This window comes from Epinephelus lanceolatus, chromosome 6 (assembly GCF_041903045.1).
Source record: "Epinephelus lanceolatus isolate andai-2023 chromosome 6, ASM4190304v1, whole genome shotgun sequence".
NCBI classification, from domain to species: domain Eukaryota; kingdom Metazoa; phylum Chordata; class Actinopteri; order Perciformes; family Serranidae; genus Epinephelus; species Epinephelus lanceolatus.
The window spans coordinates 4,471,529-4,499,496 of NC_135739.1; the positions used below are offsets into that span (position 1 = coordinate 4,471,529).

At 43.4% G+C, this 27,968-nt stretch overlaps 1 protein-coding gene across 4 annotated transcripts in view; it reads left to right on the forward strand.

Annotated features, from left to right (window-relative positions):
* The window catches only part of usp24 (ubiquitin specific peptidase 24), a 46,114-nt gene that overhangs the window by 4,247 nt on the left and 13,899 nt on the right, over positions 1 to 27,968 (forward strand). The window contains exons 2-44 of one of the 4 annotated variants that reach the window (XM_033621446.2): positions 787 to 955; positions 1,200 to 1,267; positions 1,370 to 1,513; positions 2,944 to 3,069; positions 3,385 to 3,420; positions 3,522 to 3,587; positions 4,766 to 4,831; positions 5,101 to 5,175; positions 8,149 to 8,307; positions 8,418 to 8,532; positions 8,685 to 8,788; positions 9,542 to 9,649; positions 9,751 to 9,846; positions 9,984 to 10,145; positions 13,271 to 13,351; positions 13,967 to 14,074; positions 14,157 to 14,306; positions 14,487 to 14,618; positions 16,291 to 16,402; positions 16,510 to 16,586; positions 16,736 to 16,876; positions 18,024 to 18,077; positions 18,170 to 18,303; positions 18,467 to 18,533; positions 18,753 to 18,863; positions 20,197 to 20,295; positions 20,607 to 20,780; positions 20,875 to 20,960; positions 22,405 to 22,513; positions 22,692 to 22,838; positions 22,956 to 23,053; positions 23,178 to 23,273; positions 23,365 to 23,587; positions 23,696 to 23,858; positions 24,112 to 24,273; positions 24,388 to 24,458; positions 24,564 to 24,724; positions 24,807 to 24,868; positions 25,056 to 25,247; positions 25,359 to 25,473; positions 25,586 to 25,730; positions 25,823 to 25,942; positions 26,062 to 26,187. In XM_033621446.2, the coding sequence (XP_033477337.1) occupies positions 787 to 955; positions 1,200 to 1,267; positions 1,370 to 1,513; positions 2,944 to 3,069; positions 3,385 to 3,420; positions 3,522 to 3,587; positions 4,766 to 4,831; positions 5,101 to 5,175; positions 8,149 to 8,307; positions 8,418 to 8,532; positions 8,685 to 8,788; positions 9,542 to 9,649; positions 9,751 to 9,846; positions 9,984 to 10,145; positions 13,271 to 13,351; positions 13,967 to 14,074; positions 14,157 to 14,306; positions 14,487 to 14,618; positions 16,291 to 16,402; positions 16,510 to 16,586; positions 16,736 to 16,876; positions 18,024 to 18,077; positions 18,170 to 18,303; positions 18,467 to 18,533; positions 18,753 to 18,863; positions 20,197 to 20,295; positions 20,607 to 20,780; positions 20,875 to 20,960; positions 22,405 to 22,513; positions 22,692 to 22,838; positions 22,956 to 23,053; positions 23,178 to 23,273; positions 23,365 to 23,587; positions 23,696 to 23,858; positions 24,112 to 24,273; positions 24,388 to 24,458; positions 24,564 to 24,724; positions 24,807 to 24,868; positions 25,056 to 25,247; positions 25,359 to 25,473; positions 25,586 to 25,730; positions 25,823 to 25,942; positions 26,062 to 26,187 (5,010 nt within the window). The remainder of the gene's footprint in view (positions 1 to 786; positions 956 to 1,199; positions 1,268 to 1,369; positions 1,514 to 2,943; positions 3,070 to 3,384; positions 3,421 to 3,521; positions 3,588 to 4,765; positions 4,832 to 5,100; positions 5,176 to 8,148; positions 8,308 to 8,417; positions 8,533 to 8,684; positions 8,789 to 9,541; positions 9,650 to 9,750; positions 9,847 to 9,983; positions 10,146 to 13,270; positions 13,352 to 13,966; positions 14,075 to 14,156; positions 14,307 to 14,486; positions 14,619 to 16,290; positions 16,403 to 16,509; positions 16,587 to 16,735; positions 16,877 to 18,023; positions 18,078 to 18,169; positions 18,304 to 18,466; positions 18,534 to 18,752; positions 18,864 to 20,196; positions 20,296 to 20,606; positions 20,781 to 20,874; positions 20,961 to 22,404; positions 22,514 to 22,691; positions 22,839 to 22,955; positions 23,054 to 23,177; positions 23,274 to 23,364; positions 23,588 to 23,695; positions 23,859 to 24,111; positions 24,274 to 24,387; positions 24,459 to 24,563; positions 24,725 to 24,806; positions 24,869 to 25,055; positions 25,248 to 25,358; positions 25,474 to 25,585; positions 25,731 to 25,822; positions 25,943 to 26,061; positions 26,188 to 27,968) is intronic. The other 3 variants (XM_033621447.2, XM_033621448.2, XM_078168490.1) reach the window with 3 other exon arrangements.

Consider the following 27,968-nt stretch of genomic DNA (forward strand, 5'->3'; position numbering starts at 1 on the left):
GACTCGCTTTAGTGTTGCACATGTGTTCTGAAATGTTTCACAGGGCAGCACTATTTCAGAGGAGGGAGTTCTGCAATTTAATAATGAATAATCAGATGACTTCATGAATATGTAAACAACTTTATGATGTAAATAATTCAATAATCCTTTGTCTGCTTTCACCACGTGGACTCATAGACTTTACTGCCACAGGCCATTTTCTTTTAATAGCACTTCTATGCTAAACCTGAACTTAGCATTTTGAACCATAAATGCAGAAGGTGTAAAAGATGACTTTGAATGAGTTGAATTTTAACTTGCCCTTCATAACTGCTCAGATATGATCTGTGAAAATATGTCATCGTGGGTAGCATCCTTCTGATAATAAGACAGTGTCGTGTCATGTGGCAGGGTGTTTATTACATTTGACTTAAGCGCTCACACCCTGTCTTACACGTCACAACCCTTTTCTGTATCGCTCAGTGAAACACTTAAAACAAGCACCGGTCTGGATTTGTTTAAGCTTCTTGGGAGGAAATAGAAGAGACAAAAAGATGTAGCGATGAAGGACAGATTGTTGAGGAGAGGACACACTTTCCAAATGACTGCTATCGCTTTTCTCCCAGAGGGAGAGAAAGAATCAAGCATCATCCTCTCTGACTTTATCATTGCCAGAGGCCGTTTGGATTAACCTCACACAGAGGACAGCTGCAGTGTCCTAAAACAATGGTCCACGCAGGGACGAGCTGTGAGAAATACGCTTACCCATAGCATTATGTTGTAATTATGTCGTGTGTGTGTTTACAGAGGAGCAATGATGAGAATGGGAACTGCTCTGGGGGCAGCATGGAGTTTCCCACCACCAACCTGTATGAGCTGGAGAGTCGAGTCTTCACCGACCACTGGTCCATACCTTACAAGAGAGAGGAGTCTCTGGGCAAGTGTCTTATCGCTTCCACCTGCCTCGCCCGGCATGGTAAGACCATAATTGTGTGGGATGAAATTAGTTTTTGAAAATCTGCATTAAACTAAACACTCTCCATCTGCGTTATTGTGTGGGCGACATGTTTTGTTTTGAACTGTTGGGTGTTTATCACATGTTGTTATTTTGGACCCTCATGCTACATGGCTCAATCTGTATCTCCCTCGTCACAGCTATTTTTTCCCCCATGTGTCGAAGTGGGATAAATATGTGAATCAAACCTCTCCCTCTCTGTCAGGTCTTGCTGACGCTGACGAGAACTGCAAGCGGTTCATGGATCGGTGCATGCCGGAGGCCTTTAAAAAGGTGAGCAATGAAACAGAGCAGAGATTGACTGTAGTAGTTGATTCATTTGCACACATTTTCCTGACTTTTCTCCTTCCTGTCTGCTTTGTTCACCATCACCAGTTGCTGACCAGCAGTGCTGTGCACAAATGGGGCACGGAGATTCACGAGGGAATCTACAACATGCTCATGTTGCTGGTGGAGCTGGTGGCAGAGAGGGTGAAGCAGGACCCCACACCTGTGAACCTGATGGCAGTCCTGACTATGGTGTGTCTCTCTTAATATTTGCCTTTTAATAACCTGTCTTTTTGTATTTGTTCTTTAAAAAAAAAATTATTTAACTTTAGAATAAATCGAACACCCTCACTGCTGTTGCCAAGTGTTCACCCTTGGGGGAAATTTCGTGTCTCTGTAAATTAAAGAGTATGATGTAGACCTGCTGTGTATGAACAGTGTAATGAGATAACCTTGATTGTGATTTTATGCTATACAAATAAAAACTGACTTGACCTGACCCTTTGAAAATGATGGAACATTTGGAGAACAAATAACCAACACATACTACTTTAAATGATCAATTAATATTTATTATGTGGCAGATGATCAATTAAGGAAGTTGCTTTAAATGTGCATTTTTAGTGTCAAGGGTACTATCTTAAAGGGATAGTGCACCCAAAAATGAAAATTCAGCCATTATCTACTCACCCTCATGCTGATGGAGGCTCAGGTGAAGTTTTAGAGTCCTCACAACACTTCTGGAGATCCAACTTCCCCTGAGCCTCCATCAGCATATGGGTGAGTAGATAATGGCTGAATTTATATTTTTGGGTGCACTATCCCTTTAACAATAAAGTGCCTCGATAATTTTCGTGCTCTGAATCAGCAAATTGCTTTACCCAGACTGATTTTTTTGTGAGCCTACGTTTAAAATTGAATCTGCCACTGTGAGTAATTGGCCTGTGGTGTGAAGATTGATTGGCTGTGTGTACATGCACAAATTATTCCGGTTTTTGCCCTCATTCCGGAAAAGACAATATTCCTACTAAGCTGTCTACATGGATAAAAAAGAAAATGAATATTTAATTAATATTCCCGTTAACGTGCAGCAGCGCTTACTCCGATTTACTTTATGAAAAAGTAAAACGGCTGTCGCTTGTGCCAGAAGTTTTTGACCGGTGGCAGACTTTAATTCCTTTAACCACCCTCTTTAAAAGGTCGGTCTGTTAAAATCCAAGTAGTCTTTAAAAGTAGTGTGTTTCTCCTTCAGAGCAGAAATATTGGCTTTTCTTTTGGCATGCATCTCAACCCCACAGCCTTGCTCACTGCTGGTGAGTTAGCCTGTGTACAGCGTATCCATGACAATGCACAGAGCTGACTGTAAACAGGCAAGAGGCTGTGTGTCACAAACTATGGTAAAAACCCCAACTGAGACACGTATTCCAAATAAGCTACATACATGTCCAAAGAATGCTATAAAAAGCTGAATAATATAGGCATATCCCGCATGTCTTAATCGGAAAATGGCGTAATTCAGAATAAGCTGTTTACATGACCATATTGTCATATTCGGAATAACGGAAATATTAGTGTGCACCATGTAAACGTTCCCAATGTCAGTCTGTCAATTTATCAAAGGTATTGGACACTTTTAAGAAGAGATAACTATTTACATTCTGTGTCTTTGACCTTGTGTCCAGGCCTTCAACCCTGACAACGAGTACCATTTTAAGAACCGGTTGAAGGGTTGTCAGAGGAACTGGGCGGAAGTTTTTGGAGAAGAGGCTAACCAGTTTGCAGTCTCTCCGAGCAACGCCTATCAGAAAGTAAGGGGTACCTCATGTGTCAGGACTCTTAAGTTTTATTGCAGTATGTGTGCCTGTTTATCCAGACGGACGTGCAAGTATGTAAAGCTGTGCTGGTTTGAATATACACACTTCCTTATTAGCCTTTATTTACTCTTCATAGTCATGATCAGGGGCAGACAAACGAGTTCTTCATCCACATTGTTGTGTAACTGAGCCACTGGGGCTCAGCAGAACATGTGTGACTGACACACAGCAGCCGTCAGAAAAGTTCTGTGTCTCACAATAATTTGCAATGTCATTGCTGAATAACTAAAACATAACTATGTCTTTCAGGAGCCTCATGGTTGGCTGGTTGATTTGGTGAATCGGGTGAGTAATGAGCAGTCACCCAGATGTTGTCTTCATGTCCATATGCCACAGTTGTGTCAGTTTGGCCTCATATTTCTCCTCTCCTCTTCTTTTCTGTGAAGTTTGGAGAGTTGGGAGGATTCACCGCCATCCAGACGAAGCTCAACACAGACGAAATTGAGATCGCTGTAAGAATAACCATCCTCACTTTGATCTTTTTGCCTTCCGTACAAACGGTCTGACGTATGTTAAGAGTAATGGGATAGTTCCAGCCCTGGTGATGGATGGAGAGAAGCACTGTCGGCAGACTTTGAGACAGCCTATGCAGGCGAAAGGTCGTCATGTTTACCCCCACCGCTCTCAGCTGCAGGGGACTGAATGTCTCTCTCTTTCCCCCTTCCCACTAATACTCACTTACACACAGACACACTCTCTCATCCTCCCACTGTGTGATGGTTGAAATGCTCTGTTGTGTTATGTGTTCTGAGGCATCCTTGTACTGATGCTTCCTTCTGGGAACCTGGCCGGAACCACAGCCGTGCACAGCCATTGATTCAGTGTGTGCGAACACACACACATGCACACACACTCCCTCTAATCATTAGCATATTAATACGGAAGAGACCGGGCACAGACCACTCTTCAGTGGCAGTGGGAGCTCGGCAGAGTGTGTAAGCTGTCAGATACCTAACATACTCCAAGCACAGGAGGAAGAGACTGAAAGCGAAAGGAGAAAAGATAATGGGAGGAGAGCTCCCTACTCGACTGACTCCCAGGGCTGAGTCATTCATTTGTCTGCTTTGAACAGGAAGTCAAGTGCGGGGGGGGGGGGGGGGGGGGGCACTGAGTGAATAGAGGAGGAAGGTGGGGAGTCGGGAGCAGCTCGCAGAGAGCCCAGAAGCAGAGATGGAAGATAGCCAGATAAAAAAAAAAAAGACAGGAACACGGGAACCATTCATTGAGCTCCTGTGATTTAGCACTGAATGACAAATGACAGCTGGGCTCCGGTATTTGAAAGTCACCCACACATCTGTTTACGCTCACTCACATGCATACATGCACCAGTGAAAACACAGTATCAGTTTAAACACAATGTGACCTGTGGCCTTTAATTTGAGAGGAGTGGTGGAGGGCTGCTGTTGTTTACGTCTTCCTAATAAGCCATCAAAAGTGACACCCGTAGACGAATCCCATTCCCACAGCTATGCAAGACAGATTATGCTGACACGCCCTAAAAAAACCCCAGAGAGATGCAATAAACAGTTCTTATCATAGTTGCTCATACTCAGCTGGTTTTGATAAAATGATTTCCTTTTTGGTTTGTGTCATGCCTGAGTTATTCTGTCTCTCCCCCCCCTGCCTACAGTGTGTGTCAGCTCTGGTCCAGCCTCTTGGAGTTGGGGCAGAATACCTAAACTCCAGCCTCGTCCAGGTGAGCTATCTCACACGCACTCACTCGAGTAGTACACTGACCCAGATCTTGTGAGTGGATACTTTCATTTTTTCAGTTGAATTATGTTGTAATTTACATTCTGTTAGTTTATTTTCGGTCTGCCTTGTTCCGGTGTTAAAACTATCACATGTGTTTGTTTATATGACCCTTGGACACCATTTAGATTTATATTCTATTTTTATTTGCTGTATCCTCTTAATGTTTTGCTGCTGCAGTGGCCTTAAAGTTTCATATTGTTTTTTCCCCAGCCCATGCTTGATCCAGTCATCCATAAGATGATCACATATGTGCAGAACCTGGAGGAAAAGGACCTTAAAGACAAGGTAGCATTTTATATTCGTCACCCTTTTATCACTTAGATTTAAAGAGAGAAGGGACTAAAACACGTATGTTCGGTACCCGGGAGTGGTCTAACTTGTTGGCATATTCGGGTTGGGAAGCCAGTGAGGGATTGTGTCCTTGTTGTGACACTGCTGGTTGGTCAGGGCGCTTGCACAGATGAATCTGGGGCATAGTGTGAATCTTTCATTGTGAAACAGAGTATATGGGTGTAGTTTAGTTACAAGAGGGATTTAAATCAAGTCCTTTAGATCTGATGGGATTGTTGTTGAGCAAAGTGGGCGTGGCCTAGCAAATGCAGCACAACTGAGAGCTGTAGAGACACAGAGATGTGGTGAGTCAGTGCTTCTCAAATGGTGTACCCTGTTGCAAATCCAGTTGTGCCGTGGGAATTTGTGATAACCACACATAATTATGCAGTATTCAACTGGGGCTATACAAAAAGTTATGAATGAATATTTAATTGACTGTATCAGTAGTGGGGTTTAAATTGCGGAAAAAAACTTGGATGGAAACGCCCGAAAATTCGCAAAAAAAAAATTTACGCTTGGAGGGGGTGGATTTGTCAGCGATTTGATAAAAAGAAAATGCGCCTTTTTTGCTATGGAAACAGGTTTTGCGAATAAACGATGACGTACCGGCACACAGATCCTCAAATGTGGCCCTTGGCATACAGAAATGTTTCAGCCAGAGTTCGTGAGTGACATGCTGCTGGACAACTACTTCCCAAAGGTCCTTCACACGCCTACGTTCCCATCAGAGGTCGCGTTAACCGGATATTCTCGGTCATTGACCGTTTTTTTACAACAATGACCGGAAAATCTGAAGGCCGTCGGTCATTTTAACCGGTTGCAATTACCACCCCTGCCCACCACCCCGGCGTCGGAGTGCACAGTCAGTGGTTTAAGTGGCTGCCGTTTTCACACTGCAGAGAAAAAGTCATTCATCTGCTTCATGTAGCGTTGTTGACATAACGCCCTGGACACACCGGACGCGGAACCGAAGCGCAGTGCCCAGCAGCGGAGGCAGTTTTCAGTCAGCGCCCATGTTAACCTATCTGACTGTCCACACAGGCTGCTAAGCAGAGCAGGGCGCCCGCGGAGCAGCGCTTCAGTTCGGTGTCTGGTCTATTTTTCATGCGAGCCGCGAGCACTTCTGTCAAGCTGGATCGAGCGGATCGTACCAAACAGGAAGTCGGACACAGAAAAGACGAGAGAATCCGGCCAATTTTCAAAATAAAATAACAACAGCACACGCTGAGGAACGTGAGGAGAAAATACCGTGTTTGTAATTTAGAATAACAAACAGTGCATAACCGAACACATTTTTCAATACCATAATCACTTCATTACAATTTTAATTTTGTGTCACGAGCCTACAGGCATAACTACATAACGCCCTGGACACACCAGACGCATTAGTGGCACGGGTGTGTGGATGTCTGTTCATCTTTTCGTTCATGTCCTTATTAATGCACACTTTATAACTTGCTTGTTGGATTTATTAAAAACAAACGAATGAAAACTAAATGTCTTTGAATATCTTTATAATCATTTAAAAACGAAAATGACCGGTAAAAATAGATTATGACCGGATTTTTATGACCCTGTCGGTCAAAATGACCGGCGACAAAAAAGTCTAGCGCAACGTCTGATTCCCATACACACGGAGAACAACGCGGTGGTCTCCTTCCAGCTATTTCCGACAGTACCCTTAACATTAAACTTCTTCTTTGTCGTCTCTTCTTCAAGATGGTTAGGTACACTGTGAACACTGACAAAATGCTAACCAGAGTTCTCCCAAGAGCCGACAGGTTTATCAGGAATCTGTCCATGGTCAGTTGTTGAGTGTCAGTTGAGTGTGTTGTTGTTTACAGTGGGCATAAGACGCTCTCTTACGACGTCATCTCATGGCGCACTCTTCTTCCACGGGGGTGTTTTCATTTTTTTCATTTTTCACGAGAAGCGTCACCTACTGCTCTTCCTGTTGACACCCAATAATCGCAAAACAATAACGAATGGAAACAGGCATAAATTCGCATTTTCTTTTGTGCATTTTCACAAAATTCGCTCGATAATTTCGATACATTGGGATGGAAACCCCACCAGTGTGTTGTGCACACCCATTTCCTAATGAAGAGGCAAACTCGACCTAAAAAATGTTATTTAAATTGATTTAATTTAATTTAATTTAATTTAATTTATAAAAGCCTTCACCCGTGTGTGGGAATTACAAGGACATAGAATTATCTTACATTATTTCCTGTTTAAATGGATGTGTTATTGGTGCTTTCATGTAATTTTAAAGAGTTTAAAATTAATTCTTGAACCATTTTGTGAATTTTTCATGAGTAATAGTTGGTTGTCAATCATTATTTGATGTTATTAAATAAAAATAAACATTTGTGTCGTGATAAGCGTGCTAACACGCGTTATAGAGGCTATTGTGCACAGACACAAATGCAGGTGTGCCTTGACATTTTGGCTCGCCCTTTGGTGTGCCTTGGGGTTATGGAGCTTTCCCTTATTGTAAGATTAGAAGGAGCACAAAGAGGGATTAATGAACAAATTGGAGCACAATCATGCTGTTTTAAAAATGTAAACAAAGCTCCTCTAGCTCCTTTGACTGACAAGCTAACAGTTAAGCAGTTTTACCTGATGAGCGGGGTTAGCTTGTCACCCCAAATTACATTTGATTCAGTAAATGTATGTATGTTTTCTCAAGCTCAAGATGATTCGCAGTATTACAGGAAGAAAAATGAGAGGGATTTTATTGTTAAAATACTTTATATATGGTGTTTTTTACATGAGATAATCAACAATTTAAATTAGGGACACAGGATTAGAATTTAGAAGAATTATTTATTTAACTGTCTCTTTAAGAACTTGTGAATGTTGATTGTGAGCCAACCAAGATGTTACTAACTCAGTTATTCCTCATCTGCCTGTTAACTGTAGCGTCTGGTGAGCATCCCAGACCTGCTGTCGGCCATCAAGCTGCTGTGTATGCGGTTCCAGAGGGAGCTGGTTACTGTCGTGGATGACCTGCGGCTGGACACACTGCTGCGCATGCTCAAAACCCCTCACTTCTCTACCAAGATGAACTCCCTCAAAGAGGTTAGCTTTTAATGGATCTGAGATGTCAACGCTAAGGCAGGCAAAGATGATTTTTTCTTGGGTGATCTTGATCTAAAGTCACACTGTTTTTGTGTATCTTTGTCTCTCAGGTGACAAAGTTGATAGAGGAGAGTACAGTGTCGAAGACGGTGAAAAATGCCATTGACACAGATAAACTTTTGGACTGGCTGGTGGAAAACTCAGTCCTGTCAATAGCACTAGAGGGTAAGGAAATCCATCACTTCCTGTCACAAACTGCAAAACACTTGAAGTTTGTGTAACCACTTACAAACAACATGGAAACCATTACAATGATCAGGCTTTCAGGTTGAAGTTGACTCTTTACACTGTGGTCATTGACTGTTTTTATGTCCTAGGTAACATTGACCAGGCTCAGTACTGTGAGAGAATTAAGGGAATCATTGAGTTGCTGGGGAGTAAACTGTCACTGGACGAGCTCTCCAAGATCTGGAAAATACAGGTCAGCACCAGTGCACACATCACAACAGTAACAACACAGTCATCTCTGGGTATTTATTACATTTTCACTAAAGATATGCTATGCAGGATTGTCCTGAAACACAGTGTATAGACTCATAAGGAAGCATTGAAAAGTTGTGGATGGTACCAAAGGAACCGTTCCGTACTGTCCCCATGTTTGGTCCCCCCTCTGTTGGGGTACCTAGCACACAGATCTGGTACTAAAAGGTGGAGCTGTGAACACTGCAGTCTGATTGGTCAGTAGAGGATGGTCACTCTGCTCAGGGCTGAGTTGTGTCTGGTTTTGAGGCTCATGTAACCACTGTTCATACTGTGGAGAGTTTTATTAGTAAACTGTAACTATAAAATGAAAGGATGTTTTGCTGCCTCTCACAGCAGCTGGAGTCTGAGACAAACACATTTAATTTAAGACTTCTGTTTGCAGTGGGTCTAGGTACCATGTCTGAAGGGTTACTTTTGGTTCCAAAGGTATCATACCGAAAGTGTTTGGTTGAAACAGGGCTTTTTACTTTCACTTTCGCCAGCCAGGGTGTTTACAAACAACAACCAACAATCCTGCATAGTAAACCTTTAATCATGTTGAACAGGTTTTTCTGTTTGTAATTGCTAAACGTTAAACACAACTGTTAGCATATTTTATGTACACAGAAGCATTGCTGATACTGAATGTGTTCATGTGTGAGAATGTCCATGCGTTTTTTTGTATCTATTGATTCCTGTGTGGCCATTTCAGGCAGGCCAGTCATCAACTGTGATAGAAAACATTCATACAATCATTGCTGCTGCTGCTGTGAAGTTCAGTTTTGATCAACTCACCCACCTCTTCGTCCTCATTCAGAAGGTCAGTGCTGTCTCTGTGACATTTTGGGGCTAAATTGACTCAGTGAAAAGTGGGTTGTAAGTCTGCGCACAGTGGTAATAATCTGTTTGCGTGTTGTTTAGAGCTGGGAGGTCGAGAGCGACCGCGTGAGGCAGAAGCTGCTCAGTTTGATCGGGAGGATCGGCAGAGAGGCTCGCTCTGAAACTACAACAGGAAAGGTATGTTGGTGTATCTGTCATTCTGTCGGGGCTAAAGACAGCGAGAAGTAAACAGGAGAAATAGATGTTGAAATCTGCAGTGTGTTAAGTTTCATTGTGAAAGTGAAGACAGAAGCATCTTGTGTGTGTCTGTTTAGGTGCTTGAGGTGCTGTGGGAGTTGGCTCACCTCCCCACCCTGCCTACCAGTCTCGTTCAGCAGGCGTTGGAGGAGCACCTGGGGATTCTGAGCGATGCCTACGCTGTCAAGGAGACTGTGAAGCGCAGTTACATCATTAAATGTATTGAGGACATTAAGAAGGTGAGACAGACGCGCTACAGATGCCTCCTATTGTCCCTGCGGATGTGGGGGCGAGTGTTTATTGCAGTGAAGTGTTTTACGAGGTCATTCCAGGATCAGCTCCAAGAGTAATTATATTTGTTGTTGACTTTGTATTTACATGAATGAAGACGATGTGCAGCTCCAAAATGCAGTTTGACATATTTAAAGGAAACTCTACACTGGGCTCTTACATGTCTCTGCCTGCTGTGACAGCTTTGTTTTTAAGTTAGCACGTCCTTGTTAGTGCTTCCCTTCAGTTTGTTTACATCTCTTCCATCTATGTCAACATTCCATGGAGCTGTTGTGGAGATGGGGCCACTCTCTGGCTTGCGTTTAAAACAACAAGTGTCTGTCAGAGTTTATTTCTTATTTCAAACCTCAAGAAAAATGTCTTATTTCCTCTCTTGGTTCATTCCCTTGATCCCTCTGACCGTGCCAGAAATATTGTGACACTACAGAGGCTGATGTCACCCAGTCTCTTCTTTCTTTATCATCCTGTTCCAGAGCGCTGCCTCAGTATTTATTTGAGTCCGTAATTTCCATAATTAATTCAGATGTAGGGCATGGCGAAATAACGACTATGTACGATATATATTGATATATTTTCAAGCAAGATATAAATTTAGACAACACTGTTTATATCGATATAGGGTCAAGCTGCGTTACATAACGCATACCAGTGACACTCAGCGAGACGCAGAGCTGCTCCTCTGTTTAATCTGTCTGTTAATTAGTCTACAGTGTGACATCAGTCTGTATGTTGCACGTGCTATGCTGAATCAGTCTGTGAGGTGAATTAATTGACCTCAACACATGAGCAGTACAGCACTGACCTTCCAATTTGTGTGTGAGGTGGATCATAGCGTGATGCCATTCTTCTTCGTAGTTGTAGTCTACTTTTTGACAATGAGACAGCGCCTGGATCCCAGCAAGCAATAGTCATGATTTAAACGTATTGGCTATATTTAGCTCTGATTTAGTCTACCTACATGTGACCCAAATCTAGCGGATTTAATTTTGAAATTGATTAAATGTAATTTTCGCCATTGCAAATGGCATGCGGTATGATATTCAATCACGTATGGAGAGTCAACAGTAATTAAAATATGTTTATCTCCATTTTTTGGACACGGTCTCTACATAGCCGTATAATTGATGACGTCTACACTTTGGCTATGGTTAGACGTCTACCAAATTTTCACTGACAGCCCAAATTCAGCCATGATTTAGCCTAGACGTCAGGTCTCATGTAGACAGCTATTAGATGTTTTTTAAACCAAAAAATGCTTGCTGGGATGCAACAGATGTGTTTAAAAAATGCAGCGACAGCACAGACATTTCAAATACAAGATGTATATAACGTAGACAAAGTGTCTCTCGCTCCTTCCCTCCCTCAGCCTCTCTGTTGATGCTCTGCGTATAAGTAAGATTAATAGCATAAATATATGAACAGATTTAAATCGTTTTCCATCACTAGATTCATTTGAGAGGCCAACAGATGGAAAACGACTTTTTAACTCCACAAAGATTAAGTGTTCCAAACTACAATAGATTTAGGCCTTCTTGATACTTTTATTCTCATGTTATGGTTTTGTGTCCTGTGCTGCAAACCTTTAAACCTCTGTAGCTCCAGGGCTATGTGCAAAAACGTTAACATACAGCCCTGCTATTTATTTTATATCATTTTTCATTTACTTGTTGTGCAGCTGCATATTTTCAAACGGGGAGAAAATCCCTGTCTTTGCATTTTATTTTGATCACAATGTTTCCATCCAAAAGTGATTTGAATCATTGGGAAATGCGCATTAAAAGAAATACGAATCCTGTGTGTTTCCATTAAATGTACGGACTTTGGTGACAACTACGAACTCGCGCAAGTTTTCCGCAGAACCGGAAACAAAACAAGTCTCGCATTCTTCTTCTTCTGCGTTTTCTGGCGGTTGGCAACCAGCTTGTAAATGCATTACCGCCTTCCTGACCCGGAGTGTGGATATCACCATGGAGAGAGGTGCGCTACGTCAGACTTAATTCAAACATAACTGTTTCCATCCCCTGTTTTGCGAATTAACATTTTTTTCAAACCAACCAAAATACAGCTAAAACGAGCGTATTTTAGTTTGTGCGAACGAGGGAATTTTAATTCAAATTTTGGTGTTTCCATCATAATTTTCCGATGCGATACTTTGTAGATGCACATCTAAACAGGCTGATGGAAACATGGCTACAGTCTGTTTTTATAAAAGTGCTCGTGACATCTCAAATGCTGCTTTGACTTGCAACTGAAAACATGTAGCTCATTTCATAGAAAATACCGAGATATGAATTATTGTCCATGTCGCCCAGCCCTACTGTCAATCATGTCAGTCACTGCGCATGAACTGTGGTCAAACTGCCAAACTAGGCAGTGCTGATCAAATATTAATAAAGATTCTGTCAAGGCGTTACCCATCTCTCACCTCAGATGTTTTCAGGAACATATTTCATATTTTAGCTGTAAAATGAGAAAGTTTGTGACCCAGCTGCTGTGTTGGACACAGTCTAAGGAATACCAAGCACTGCCCACTGGCCAAAGCAAACGTCATTTTACAGCTAAACAGTACACTATAACACCTCCATTAATATTTGATGAGTGCTGCCTAGTTTGACAGTTTGACCTCAGTTCAGGAGCAGTGGTTGAAATGACTGACAGCTGCGTTACAGACTCCTCATCTGTGATTGGCTGTTGTCTTTCTCATGCAGTAAGACCATTAAAAGCAGCAGAGTAGGCAGACGAATATGATTTTCTTCACAGATTTTCTGTCTTATTTAGTGCTGGGTGAATAAAGTGACAGTTTCAGCAAATATGATAGATGATAGATGATAGATATTTATTATAGAAGTTACTCACTACAGCTTTAATGATGAATAGGGGGACTCAAAGTAAATTGTTACCAAATAGTCTTAATTTTTATTGATACTGAAATTATTAAGGTTAGAAATACATGAATCTCTATGGATGGAATTAATGTGTATTTTACATGTACATATAGGAAAACAAGGACCAGTGAAATGTGCTTTACTTGTGCAGATTCAAATGAAATGTATGTTTGTAAAATCACACTCAGGAGGACTCTAAAGGCAGCGACACTCAAAGCTCATTTCTTACTGGCACTTGGGGCAAGAAGAAAGCTAACGCTTTGGCCAAAGTAAGAGAAAAAGCCCATTTGATTTATAATTCCACTGAAAAATCTGTACCCAGTCTCGCTGCTTCACGCCTGCCAACCAATCGTGGAGGAGGGCTTGACCACAAAGGGGTTTTATTGGTCACAGGTTGATAATTTCACACTTGATTGTAACAGGAGGCAGTTTGACCAGGTGTGTGTTAATCTGCAGCTCGCCTCACTGAGAGGGCTTTGGCACTGATGAATGATTACACAGTGGTGTTGATCCTGTCCTGGGTGAGAGCTGGCTGCATTAAATGAGTGATTTAGCTGCTGGATGAATGCTCAGCTTTGGTGGAAGTGCTAGCACACATACTCATGCGAAGAGGAATCTAATCAGAGCCTCGGTGATGTAAAAGATGCGCATGTTTGATTTGGACTTTCTAAGAAGTTGTAGGAAAACAAATTTAAACCCGAAACAGTCAAAGTTTGCTCAGTGTTTCACATCCCTGGCTCTGGTTTGTTTTCTCGTGTTTACACAACTACAAAAACACTGGGTCTGGGATGACAAAGCAATCTCATTACAAAATCTTATTACGACATGTTTGTGTGCTTTAGTGTGTATCATTGTCTGGTGTGTGTGCGTGTGTGTCTCAACAGGCGTCTCAGCAGAGCAGTCCTCAGGCCGTCTGGGTTGTTCCTGCCCTCCGTCAGCTGCACGAGATAACCCGTTCTTTCATCAAGCAGACCTATCAGAAACAAGACAAGGTAGCAGAAACAAACACACAATCGAAACGGTTGTACAGTTGGTGCACTGTTGCCATGGTAACCTTTCCCTACCGCCCCGCAGAGCATCATCCAGGACTTGAAGAAGAACTTTGAGATCGTCAAACTGATCACAGGATCCCTCGTGTGCTGCCACCGACTGGCTGTGACCGCTGCTGGAAATAATGGCCTCTCGGGCTCAACTCTGGTGGACGGACGATACACCTACCAGGAGGTTTGTTTGTGTCCGACTTTCTCTCATTGGCTCTTTTCTTAATTTCAATTTGATTTAAGGAGTCAAACTTAATTTTATTTTTCTGTGTATAATAATAAAACTTGAGCAGCACAGCGTATGTTGTCAGCGTATGTTTGAGGGTCACAGTGATGACACGTGTCTCTCTGAATCTCCGTCTAGTATCTGGACAGCCACCTGCGTTTCCTGGCCTTCTTCCTCCAGGAGGCCAGCCTCTACCTGGTCTGGAACAGGGCCAAGGAGCTCTGGGAGTGCCTGGTGTCGGGGCCGGATGTCTGTGAACTTGACCGTGAGGTATGAAGGGGGTTATGCAAATGAAGCCCTTGTCCTTGTCCGTGTGTTTGTGTTTGCAACCACCTTTCTCTGGATGACTGCTCTTGAGGAACACTTGCACACACATTAGCCATTCACTCCACACTCCTCTTTATTTTAAGTATTTTAAGACAGTATTTAAGTGCACAAACATACATTAAAATAAAAAGAAAATGAAAAAAAAAATTGGCACATTTTACAGGATCATGTCTTGGTTTTAGAACCAGGATCATGACATTGTCTCAGAAACAATGTGTAAGTACGCAAAAGTGTTTATTTTCTACCTCCTAACATGAGCCTTCAACCTTTTGCCCAAAAAATGTTTATCTAAATAAGTCAAGCTTATTGAACATCACTCTCCAAAACAAAGAGCGAACAAGTGAGTCTTAGTTTTAACAAAAGCAACTACAAAGAACTTTTATTTTGTGTTGATTTTGGCGGCCCCTGTGGACAAAAGCGGTAGTATTTCCATGAGCACCTCCGCCTCATGTTGTAAAGATCTTTATCTGGCTCTTGATTTGTTTTGGAAGTGAGTGAAAGAAAGATGCAAAGTAGTTTGAATACTGTTTTTTCCTTTTTTAAAAGAGGTAGATGTATAAACCTCACCTCGCAGTGTATTTCATAAATAAAATAGACGTATTACATACCTACCTCGGAGGAAGTGGGACAATTTTTTGAATCCTTTCAAATCCTGCAGTTCTCCCCATCTGTTGAATGAGTGACCAGAGTTGACTCGTGTTTTCACCCGTGCTTTATCATTTTTTCATTTTCTCTTTGCTCATCCTGCCCCAGTATCAGCCACAAAACTTAACGTTAATATTAACAGTATCTCGGATGCCCTGGTGCCTGGGTTCAAGTCCGACCCGTACCGCTTTGCTGCATGTTTTCGATCTCCCTTCTATCCCATCTATCTTCAGCTGCTCTTTAACAAAAGACAGAAAAAGCCCGCAAAATAAGTGAAATGATCTGAAGACAACTCTCTTCCTGCACCCTGTTGACTGGCTAATGTAATACTCAGCACTCTCATATAAAGAGAGGCTCTTACGGTCTTCGGCTGTAAATTATTTTGTATGATTTGGTGAGGAATCAGACCAGGGGACAGGCCTTAACAATAATAACTATACAGAAATAGTACTCGCTGTTGTTCGTGTTTGCGTATGTAGGTCACGTGGAGACGTCAGTATTAAATTGAGACAGTTTCATAACCTTGTTGATGCTTTAACCGTTCTACATCTTTGCTCGACTCTGTGCTGCTCCTTCATTTATTAACTTGTTTCCTGCTGTTTTGAGTGTTTGCTGTACGTTTCGGTCAAAGATCTCTCAATCAAAAACACATGTAGTTACACGTAAGATAGAGCAGTCAGAGGCAGACTGAGCACAGATCAGACGTCTAGCCTGGGTCTAGTCTGTGTGTCATTTAGTTGATTTGGCTGATATAATTGGATGCACTGACCCTGAGCATCCTTTCTCTGCCTCACTGTGGAGTCAGGTCTTTTCATAGTTGAGTGAACACGTTGACATTGTGACTAACTAAAAGTAGCATCTAATCAACAGCTGCTCTTTGTTAACTTTGTTACCCTCTGAGGAACACACAAGGCATGTATCCAAGATTCAGTTCACCCACCTTACACATGGTATGTTTTAATGTGTGCAGATGTGTTTTGAGTGGTTCACCAAAGGACAACATGACCTTGAGAGTGATGTTCAGCAACAGCTCTTCAAGGAGAAGATCCTAAAACTGGAGCCCTATGAGATCACAATGAATGGTGAGAGACTGCACGGAGATGCAGCACTGACAACACCACAGCCTTTTAGGATTAGTTGATTAACACGCCTGTGATACAGCAGTTAACGTGTTTTATTTGTCTCCCAGGTTTCAATCTGTTTAAGACGTTCTTTGAGAACGTTAATCTGTGTGACCATCGCCTCAAGCGCCAGGGAACTCAGCTGGTCAGTTCTCACTCGTTTTTCTCTGCATTCAATGTTTTGTTTTTTTGTACCTGCTGATTTTGAGCTGACGAACACTAAACAATATGTTTGGAGATAAAACACATCTGAGTTACCATTTATATTTAACGTATCACATGGTCTGATTTCAGTGTGTGGAGCGACTTGACCTGGCAGGGATGGACTTTATCTGGCGCATCGCCATGGAAACCCCCGATGAAGAGATAGCCAATGAAGCAATCCTGCTAATTATCACATATAGCTACACCAACCTCAATCCTAAAATGAAGAAGGTAAATATATGAGTGTGCACACATGCCTCCTCCAGCTGTCCCCTCATGTGTGTCTCACTATCTGTAAACTACATTGTAACTTAAATGGGAGCTATTATTTTTTTTGTTGCAATGTCTCATGTTCATATTAAACATGGCTTACGTTTTAAATAATTAGGTACACTTACGTAAAACTGTGAGGCGTCCAGGTAGAGCTGAGTGGTAAGAGAAAAATGAAGACAAACATGAATCCAGCCCTTGCATGCCAATTTTGCAACGGGAGCTCAAAGTATTTATTAGCATCTACTAGCATACGGCATTGTCGTGCTGATCAGTGAGTTATTTCATGCTGCATTTTTTATTGCAACAGCAGTCACACGGTGGGGTGGTCATCCCAAATTTAAGTCAGAATTTTATCCCAGGCTGTCTTTGATTGCAAGACCATGTCAACAGTCATCCTTGAACTTCTCTCACTGTGCGAAACACCAAAATCGCACAGTGTATACCAGGTTTTAGCTGCATGTCATTCCCTGTCTCTCTCCCCTCCTGTCCTGACATGCACTGCTACATGTAGCTACGTGCTAACGTCAGGGAAACCTGTAATCCTGAAGGTTGATGTTGTTAATTTCTCCTCAATTTTGGATCATATTCCTCACTGAAAATTTCATTTGTGAAGATTTTGGTTTAGAAGCTTTTACTGTTCACAGTAGAAAGTGCTGCTATACTCCGTCACAATCATTCCTCCGGTTGTTATGGCAGTGCAGAGACACTGAGATGCTGAAGACCCAGGAAATCTGGCCAATTGCAGCAGACTGGGCTTTTTTTTGGGTGGGGGGCTTAAAGAGACACGCGCTAAATGGAGCCTCTCAGACAGAGTTTGAATACAGGTGTTCCAGCACAGACAGTATGAGAAAAATAATGTGCTTTTTGAACATTACAGCATGTAAACATGCTCTAGCAGAAACCCAAAATACAAGTATGGACCAGAAAATGAGCAGAAGAGGTCCCTTTAAGATGCTGCCATCTTGTTTAAGGCCATCATTTTGCTTTGAATCAAGAGATTCACAGGAATCTTTTTGTTTCCAGTGTTAAGATATGTGAGTTGGTTTGTTCTGTCCCTTTCTGAAGCTTGAAGCCACCTGTGATATTAACTCTTGCTTCCTTCCAGGATTCTGTGTCTTTGCACAAGAAGTTCATTGCTGATTGTTACAAGCGACTGGAGGTGAGTAGTGGAACGTTTTACTGTTCGGAGTGATTGTGCCGTTTCACAGACATCATCACCTGAAAGCCTATTTCTGTTTCTGTGTTTCTCAGGCAGCCAGCTCGGCCCTGGGTGGGCCTACTTTGACACATGCTGTTACTAGGGCAACCAAGATGCTGACGGCCACTGCCATGCCAACTGTGGCCACATCTGTACAATCACCATCCAGGTACAGAGGGGGGTTTGGGTAAGAGCATAGTTACTAAACCTATTAAAACATATTTTTTCTTTTGTTTAAATGTTTCTCGTCGTCACAGAGACTCAATTCATTCTTGACGACTGTAGAACACACACAAATAAAACACTTGTTTCAGTCTTGTTGAAACTCTTCTGTTGATGTTCCTCTCTAGGTCCACTAAGCTGGTGATAATCGAAAGACTGCTGCTACTGGCTGAACGCTACGTCATCACTATAGAGGTAAGCCCCGCCTCCTTTACTGTAAGGTTTTATCATGTTAACAGTAAATGTCAGTAATATATAAGACACAATGATAGTTTTAACACAATCCATAAGAAGATGGATCCTTGAAACGAGGATTGATGAGATTTTTTTGCGTTTTTAAGATGTAGCATTGTTTAATTTGTGTGTGTGTGTGTGTGTGTCTGTGTGTGTGTGTGTGTCTGTGTTTCTGTGTAGGATATGTACTCAGTTCCTCGCACTATTCTACCTCACGGGGCCTCGTTCAATGGACACCCTATCACTCTTCACATCACCTACGAGTCAACCAAAGACACTTTCACCTTAGAGGTAAGACTCTTCTTAAGCCCTGTTTAGATAGGAATTGTGCAAATTTGCAGGAAGGCCCAATCAGTCTTCTTTCAGCATTGGCAGTATAAAAACAAAATCGGGGAGTGCAGCAAAATGCCGCCTACCTACTTTGCTCATACAGAATGCGCCTTTTTCGGGGCAATGAGGAGCGTGAGCAATTAACAAAACGTGTAGCTCAGCGTGTGACGTAAACAGTGACGTGGGAGGGAAGCCGCGGCTGGTCAATTCTCTCGTAAGTCGGCCCGTCCTTCACCGTCCCCGTCATCTGACGGTTAATGGCCTCTTCGTTTGCGAGGACAAGGAGGGCACGCAATTCCTTGTCTCCCCAGTTGCTCATCTTTACAGTGTCTGTCAGGTTTGTGTTTCCCTCTTGCTACTAGCTGCTCGCTAATTCCTGCTATCAACTGTTTCCTGTTTATCCACCGCCAGTGGGTCGCACGTGCGGCGTCATCAACAGCTCCTCCCACAAGTCTTCAACAACCCCTCCCGCTGCAGAAGGCGCCTCGGTCTGTTTAAACCAAAAAGGTTCCACCAATATGTCTACCCTACGAGGCGGAAAATTGGGCACCTTGGTTCAACTCGCAAATCCGGCTCTGTGTGTCTAAACGCTCGCAGCTTGCCGGCAAAACGGCCCAACATTCACAGTAAATCTGGCAGTGTAAAAGGGGCTTTAGGCTACATCCACACTAATATGTTTTTGTTTTAAAACACCTCTGGAACAGACAAAACACTGCTGCCCCAGGACCTCAGAGTGCGTCCTGGCTTGTACAGCACTACTATTGAGTTTGAAAGTTTGAAAACTCCGGGGTTGTGTTTTAGTCTGGATGGGCTCCTGGCAGCACTGACATGTTGCCGTATTTGTGTAGCAATGACTTCCGTTCCATTCTATTTTCTGCCACCTTGACCACCTTGTACTCATGTGTTACTTGTCAGTAGCACCTCCACCACGTTGGTCCATGCAAAAAAAAACAAAAAAAACTCTATGGTCTTACTTTTCTCCATTTCCATGGTATTTTCTGTAACGAAGCAACCAACCGCTAAGTAGACAATCTGCTTCCTGTTAACATCAGTATGTGCATGGTCATGTGATATGTGTTTTCATGCATGTTAGTATGGACCGAGACGTTTTCTGAAACGTTGCTAAAATGCTCGTGTGTACAGAGAAAAAATGCTCTTTTAAAAAGGAAACATATTTGAGTGGACGTGTCTTCAGTTTCGTTTAACACACCTTTATCGTGTCGAGTTACATCTACAGAGGAAATAACCCTGCTCTGTGTATGTGTGTGTGTGTGTTTGTGTGTGTGTTCTGCAGACCCACAGTAATGAGACAATAGGAAGTATCCGGTGGAAGATATCGGAGCACTTGAGCTGTCCAGTGGATAATGTCCAGATCTTTGCCCATGACAGCGTGGTAAGTGTTAATGACTCTGTAAGTGACGGGGACTCTGTTCCTCTTTTGCTTTGAAAGTACAGTTGCACCTGTCATTCCCTCATCAAGGTATTTTACTCCTCTCCCGATCACGTGTTTCCCCTGAAGCCAGTACACGTTACAAACTACAAATCAATGCACAGTAAATCCTTGTAGGCAGGGTTCCACCTCCTGTTGGGTGGTGGGTTGTTTTGCTGCATCTATTGTGCGGCAGGGGAAACACAATCTGGAACAACCTCAATTCCTGTTTGTCTCTCACTGCGTCCCTTCACTGCTCCTCCACCATGTGTTAGTTGACCATGAATCGGGACCAGAAGCTGTTGACCCAGCTTGGCTTCAGTGATGAGCAGAGCCTGACTGTGAAGAGCTCAGGCACCGGCACTCCCTCCGGCAGCTCTGAGTCCTCGGCCTCTGCCTCCAGCAGCTCCAGCTCTGCTGTCTTCAACTCTGCCTACGCCTTGGAGCAGGTACCAGCTCAGATGTGGCTTTACTAAAAAAACTGTGGTCACACTTTGACTTACATCGGTTCTGACACACTGTGCTCATGTTTTCTGTCTCCAGGAGAAGTCCCTGCCCGGTGTGGTGATGGCTTTGGTGTGTAATGTGTTTGAGATGCTTTACCAGCTGGCTAACCTCGATGAAACCAGGTAAGAAAGTCCAAATCTAAGGATGCATTCACACTGCAAGCCTTCAAGCTCAATTAAGATCTATTACTCACATGTGCATTTTTTTGTTTGACTGTTTTTTTATACCGATCTATATCAGATTTTCATAAAACTGAGCTGTGTGTGCAGCAAATACTTTTAAATTTAGTGCTATATGACCAGAGAAAAAGGGTTGTGGCATTCGGGATTGCTCGAGAGGTAGAAAACCTACAACTACCAGAATTTACTATGCCACACCGCACCAATGAACGCTCCCGCAGGTGGGTGATGGAATGCAAACTCGTCCAGCTGGTATTAAATTGTCTCAAATTACAGTTAAATGTTAAGCTGGAATATGTTTCTCTGAAAATATTCAAGGCAATAAATAGGCAATGCAATAACAGAATCTTTGTTTATATTTGATCATTGCTGCTTCGTTTTATCAAGTGATCCCAGTTTTTTTAGCCTCCATTTTCACTTTGCAGGACGGCGCCCACTTCCTTGTCACAAACTCTCACTATTACAGCTAAACAGCGACTAAAATATGTTTCTGAAAACATTTTGCATGTGAAATGGGCACTCTAAGATTAACAGAATCTTGAAAATGTGAAAGTACAGCCTGTAGTTGGAGCAACAGCCCAAGAGCCAGGAGAGGAGCAAGGAGATCTAGGCACTGGTTAGATGGAGGGAAGTTTACCACAGCTCATTTATACCCACATTATTATGGTTCAGAGGTGATTGAAAATCAGCGAAGTATCCCATAAACCATTCATGCTTCTGAACTGGCCCGGATGTGCAAAAGAAACATGACAAAAAGCCGTCACATGCAACTTGAAGTTTTCAAGTTTTTTGTCATAAGCAGTAAAAAGTACAGTTGGAGTAAAAAGTAAAAATTGAGGCCACGAAAGTCAGCGTGTGCGGTTTAATTAGTACGTTGATATGCAGTGGAAGCCAGCTAATTTGTGAGCGGATGATAACGAGGATGAACAGAAAGAGAGACAAATTTTTAATTATGGCTCTTAGTGGAGCTCACAGAGGTGTGTGTATGTGTGTGTGGACGCAGAGTCGGAGCCAGGAGTGGTGGAGTTGTGATGTAAATGGTTTCACTGAAACAGATTTCATCCAAATCTCAGGATTTCAGAGGTTGCTTTTAATTACATTGGTTTGCTTTTACACATTTGTATTCACAGAGTGACTACTGCCAGAGCAGAATGTAGATCTAGAGTGACATATAAGTTGCATGGATTCTGATACAACTGTTCAAACTGAGGTGTCAGATCTGTATCTGATTCAGGACCTCAATTTGTGATTTGAGTTCACACAGTCACATGAGCAAAAAAAACAAAAACACTTGGGACACTTTTGACATCGGTCTGAACGAAGCCTAAATTACATACACCTTGCTGACAAACAGTATATTAATCAGTCAGCATATTGTAATCTCCAGGATCACTCTTCGTGTGAGGAAGCTGCTGTTGCTGATTCCAACAGATCCTGAAGTGCAGGATGCGCTTGACAACTTTGTTCCCAAAGAATCCAGCGTCTGGAGCCACCAGGTAATGGTCTGTGATACATTCTGATCAAGTGGCACCTGTCGTGGCTGTGGCTCTCAGTTCTTTGCCTTTCTTTTGTTATTTGATGTATTTGGTGTAAGCAGCTTCATTGTAGTGAGGCTGTATCCTTTATTTCGGTGTTACACATTCTTACTCCCGTCTTTCTGTCTCTTCTTTGTAGAAAACACTCTTCCAGGGTACAGGCTCTCGTTCTCCATCTATGGTCTCCAAGCAGCAGCACCAGCCCAGTGCTGCATCCATCTTGGAGTCCCTCTTCAGATCCTCGGCCCCGGGCATGTCCACTTTCAGAGTGTTATACAACCTGGAGGTATACACACCATGAAATGCAGTACATCATTTTCCAATGCAGAATACCTGCTTTTAAACTTTAAATGAAGATTAGTGACATTAACATCTGTTTTCCTCCCTCTTTTCTGTCTGTCAGGTTTTGAGTTCAAAGCTCATGCCCACATCGGATGATGAGATGGCCAAAACCAGCAGCAAGTCCTTCTGTGAAAACTTCCTTAAAGCAGGAGGCCTCAGGTAACAGAGTAGAACAGACCTGATAAAGACACGTGCTGTCACTGTCTGGTGCTTCTCTACTGGCACACATATGCCACTTTTTTATTTTTAGTGCTAACAGGAGTATTTCTCTGTTTCCTCTCAGTCTGGTGGTGAATGTGATGCAGAGAGATTCCATCCCATCAGAGGTGGACTATGAGACCAGACAAGGAGTTTACTCAATCTGCCTTCAGTTGGCCAGGTGCATATTGTCTCCCAAACACACACACAGGGGGTGATAATCTGTGACACATACAAAGTTAGACTTCATACTCAACCGGCTGTGTTTTCAGGTTTCTTCTTGTTGGCCAAAGTATGCCTGCAGCGCTGGACGATGATGTAATCAGGGATGGCGATGCACTGTCATCTCGTCCGTTTCGTAACGCTGGACGGACCGGGCGACAGCTGTCTCTTTGCGGAACTCCAGAGAAGTCCTCCTACAGACAGATGTCTCTGTCTGAGCGCTCCTCCATAAGAGTCGAGGAGATCATACCGGCTGCTCGTGTAGCTATTCAGGTAAAGTACACTTTCAGTTTCAGTATCGAGCAGTTTCGATGACAAATCCACCTTTGATTCATGACCCAGATTGATCTTAAATATTTGTTCGCTCTGTCTCTTTTCTAGACCATGGAGGTTGGTGACTTCACCTCCACCGTGGCCTGTTTCATGCGTCTGACGTGGGCAGCTGCAGCAGGCCGATTAGATCTGGTTGGCAGCCCGCAGCCAATCAGAGAGACCCATAGCACCCTTCTGCCACAGGGAGTCCGCACCAGAGTCAGCAGTACAGGTGACACAGAAAACACAATTTAATTTCTATTGTTCTTTTACTGTTCTTGATCTCAAAAGGGTGCTTTAAACATAAGCAGAAAGCTTGTTGTGGTGTCACAGTCAGTAGGTGTGGTCATCATCCTGCACAACTTCATTCCTGATAGGCATTTTGTAATGATTGTTGCCAACAGCTCATGGTCAAAGCATTTCCGGTGCTTCAAACAAAAGCTAAAGAAAGGAAAGTAAAACATATGTCTTGTGTTTGTTTGCAGGAAGTAACTGCAGCTCCAGCAGTGAGGGCGAGACCACACCAACAGCGTTGCATGCAGGGATATGTGTCAGACAGCAGAGTGTCTCTATCAAAGATGCCATCATTGCCCGCGAGGCTCTGTCACTGCTGGTCACCTGTCTGCAGTTACGCTGTCAACAGCTGTGTAAGACACACTACAGTGTTACAGTAGTTTATACATTACCTTTAGTGTGAAGGTTGCTGTTTTTGTCAGACTTCTACAGTGAAACTAAATCCTGTGGTTGGTTTCTCTCTCCAGCTTCTTTTTACAACCTTCCCTCCGTCAATGATTTCATCATTGATATTCTGCTGGGATCTCCCAGCGGAGAGGTAAACAACACCCTCTTTTTGTTTAATAGACTGCACACACAAGAAATATATCCCTAACAATGCAGTGTGTGTTTACAAGTGCGGTCTCTGTCTTTTTTCCATCAGATCCGCCGTGTAGCTTGTGATCAGCTCTACACTCTGAGCCAGTCTGACACTTCAGCCTTTGCTGATGTCCAGAAACCCAACTTGTTTCTCCTCTCGGTCATTCTCACTGCTCAGCTGCCATTATGGAGCCCGACATCCATCATGAGAGGCGTCAACCAGAGGTACTTAAGCAAGAAACACTCAAGATATACACACTGAAGACTTTGGAGGAGGTCTTGTGTCGAAAATTGCTTTTCTTCTCAGGTTACTGTCCCAATGCACGGAGTACTTTGACTTAAGATGTCAGCTTCTGGATGACCTCACCAGTAAGCCGATCACTTCCCTTTTTAGCCTCTTTTATCAATACCTAGACATGAAGTCTTGTCCCAGATGTAAGAATTGATTAAATTAAGAGGTTGTTGCCTCCTGTTTTAGCCTTTAAAGGTCAGGGTGTCATCAAAACTCTTTCTTTCTATCACATTGTATTCTTGCCCTTCTCTCTACCTCCTCCAGCGTCAGAGATGGAAGTGTTAAAAGTGAGTGCGGCCACCATGCTGGAGGACGAGATCTCGTGGCTTGACAACTTTGAGCCTAGTTGGAGCTCTGAGATGGAGACCAGCGAGGCGGACAACATCCTCTTGGCAGGACACCTCCGACTCATCAAGACCTTGCTCTCACTCTGTGGCAATGAGAAGGAGCATCTCGGTGAGCGCACACACAAGGATACACACATCCACATCTGCGCTCATTAAACACATGTTGGAGGGTTATGAAGTGGAGAACTGTAACATGTAATGTGAGAACTCTTTTCTCCAGGTCCGTCTTTGATCCAGCAGTTGTTGGATGACTTCTTGTTTCGAGCCTCACGCATCATCATCAACAGTTCAAACCCCACGCCCTCCCCAGCGCCCAGTCATGACTTCCACCCCAAGTACGACATGTTAATCCTGTACATGATTAGTTACATTTTATTTTTGTCCTGTAAAATCATTTAAAAAGACATTCTGAACCTTGACGTTAATCCTTTGTCACGGTCTGTTCAGGTGCAGCACAGCCAGCAGCAGGCTGGCAGCCTATGAGGTGCTGGTGATGCTGGCAGACAGCTCTCTCCCAAACCTCCGCCTCATCACAAGAGAGCTCATGTCCATGCACCACCAGTCTGATCCTTCCCTCTGCAAGGAGTTTGATGTAAGACACAGATTGAAATAATATTTAATATTTGTAGTAAGATATGGTTTGATAATAGTTTAACTGTGAATCAAACGCTGTTTCTTTTTCAGTATCTGCCCCCTGTAGAGAGCCGGTCAGTCTCAGGTTTTGTTGGGTTGAAGAACGGCGGAGCCACGTGTTACATGAATGCTGTGTTTCAGCAGCTCTACATGCAGCCAGGCCTGCCAGAGGTAAACGTGTTTTCCATGTGCTGTCTAACTCCTGAATTCACCAGAGGGCATCTGCTCTTTGTGCTGCCACTGTTCACACAGTGAACCCAGTATCAGTGAGTCTGTGTGTTTGTTTGAAGGCTTTCCTGTCCATCGAGGACGACACAGATCAGCCAGAAGAGAGCGTCTTCTACCAGGTCCAGTCTTTGTTTGGCCACCTGATGGAGAGCAAGCTGCAGTACTACATACCCGAGAACTTCTGGAAGGTAACACAGACTTTATTGTACTCTGACTGTACTCAACCTTTTAACTTCATTATGAACAAGACTGTTGGACTCCCTACCTTCTGGCAGAAGGCTGCGCAGCATCCAGTCCAACACCACCAGACTCAAAAATAGCTCCTTTCCCCAGGCTGTCTGGATGCTGAACTGCCACACTAAGGGGTGCTGTCACACTTGAGCTGTTCCTTTATAATCAAACCATGGAGCATTTCATCCAGTTGGTTTGGGGTGTTGTGAATTATTTGAACTCTGGTAGGTCTCACGTTCTCTTTGCCTCCAAGTGTACTAGAGTTTGGTTCACTTTGGGTGAGAACGCAATAGGACCCAAATGTAGGAAGTGAACCAAAAAGCAGTGATAATCCATATCTGATTATGGCCATACCTCGTCACCTGTGTGACAAGGATAACATATCATGAGCCCTTTTTAGACAGGAGTTGTGCAAATTTGCAGGAAAGCCCAATCAGTCTTTTTTCAGCATTGGCAGTATAAAAACAAAATCGGGGAGTGTAGCAAAATGCCGCCTGCCTACTTTTTCGGGGCAATGGGGGCGTGAGCAAGTAACAAAACGTGTAGCTCAGCGTGTGACATAAACAGTGACGTGGGAGGGAAGCCACGGCTGGTCAGTCTTTCGGCGATTCTCTCGTAAGTCGGCCCGTTCTTCACCGTCCCCGTCATCTGACGGTTAATGGCCTCTTCGTTTGCGAGGACAAGGAGGGTGCGCAATTCCTTGTCTCCCCAGTTGCTCATCTTTACAGTGTCTGTCAGGTTTGCGTTTCCCTCTTGCTACTAGCTGCTCGCTCATTCCTGCTATCAACTGTTTCCTGTTTATCTACTGCCAGTGGGTTGCACGTGCGGCATCATCAACAGCTCCTCCCACAAGTCTTCAACAGCCCTTCGTTCTTTTTAAACCAAAAAGGTTCCGGCAATATGTCTACCCTACAAGGCGGAAAATTGGGCACCTCGGATCAACTCGCCAATCCGGCTCTGTGTGTCTAAATGCTTTGCAGAAAATCTGGCAGTGTAAAAGGGGCTATAATCTCTCTGGTTTGGAGAGAGTTACTGCCTCAAGTGAGGGAGTTCGAGTATCCGGGGGTCTTGTTCATGAGTGAGGGTAGAATGGAGCATAAAATGGATCAGCGGTTTGGTGCAGGTTCTGCAGTGATGCGGGCGCTGCGCCAGACTGTCATGATGACGAGGGAGCTGAGCTGGAAGGCAAAGCTTTCACTTTACTGGTCCATCTACGCCCCAACCCTCACCTATGGTCATGAGCTCTGGGTAGTGATCGAAAGAATGAGATCACAGACACAAGCGGCCAAAATCAGTTTCCTCTGTAGGGTGTCTGGGCTCAGCCTTAGAGATAGGGTGAGGAGCTCGGACATCCGGAGGGAGCTTGGAGTAGAGCCGCTGCTCCTTCGTCTAGAAAGAGGTCAGTTGAGGTGGTTCGGGCATCTGATCAGGATCCTCCTTGGCGCCTCCCATCAGAGGTGTTCTAGCAATGTCCCACTGGTAGGAGGATTACATATCTCAGATAAGGAGAAGTAACGACAATGAAAGTACTTTAACTTTTTAGATTCAAAGTAAGAACACTGTGAACAAAGAAATCATCCATCGTTTTTAATAAGATATAAGTGAGTTTGAGGAAACTAAGTACAGAAAATGTTTGAAGTGCTGTTTCCTGCTGTAGAGTGAGACTACCCGAGAGCTACTTGACAGAGACAGAAAACTAGCTCAGCGACATGGCCAAACACAAGTATGACACTCGTGT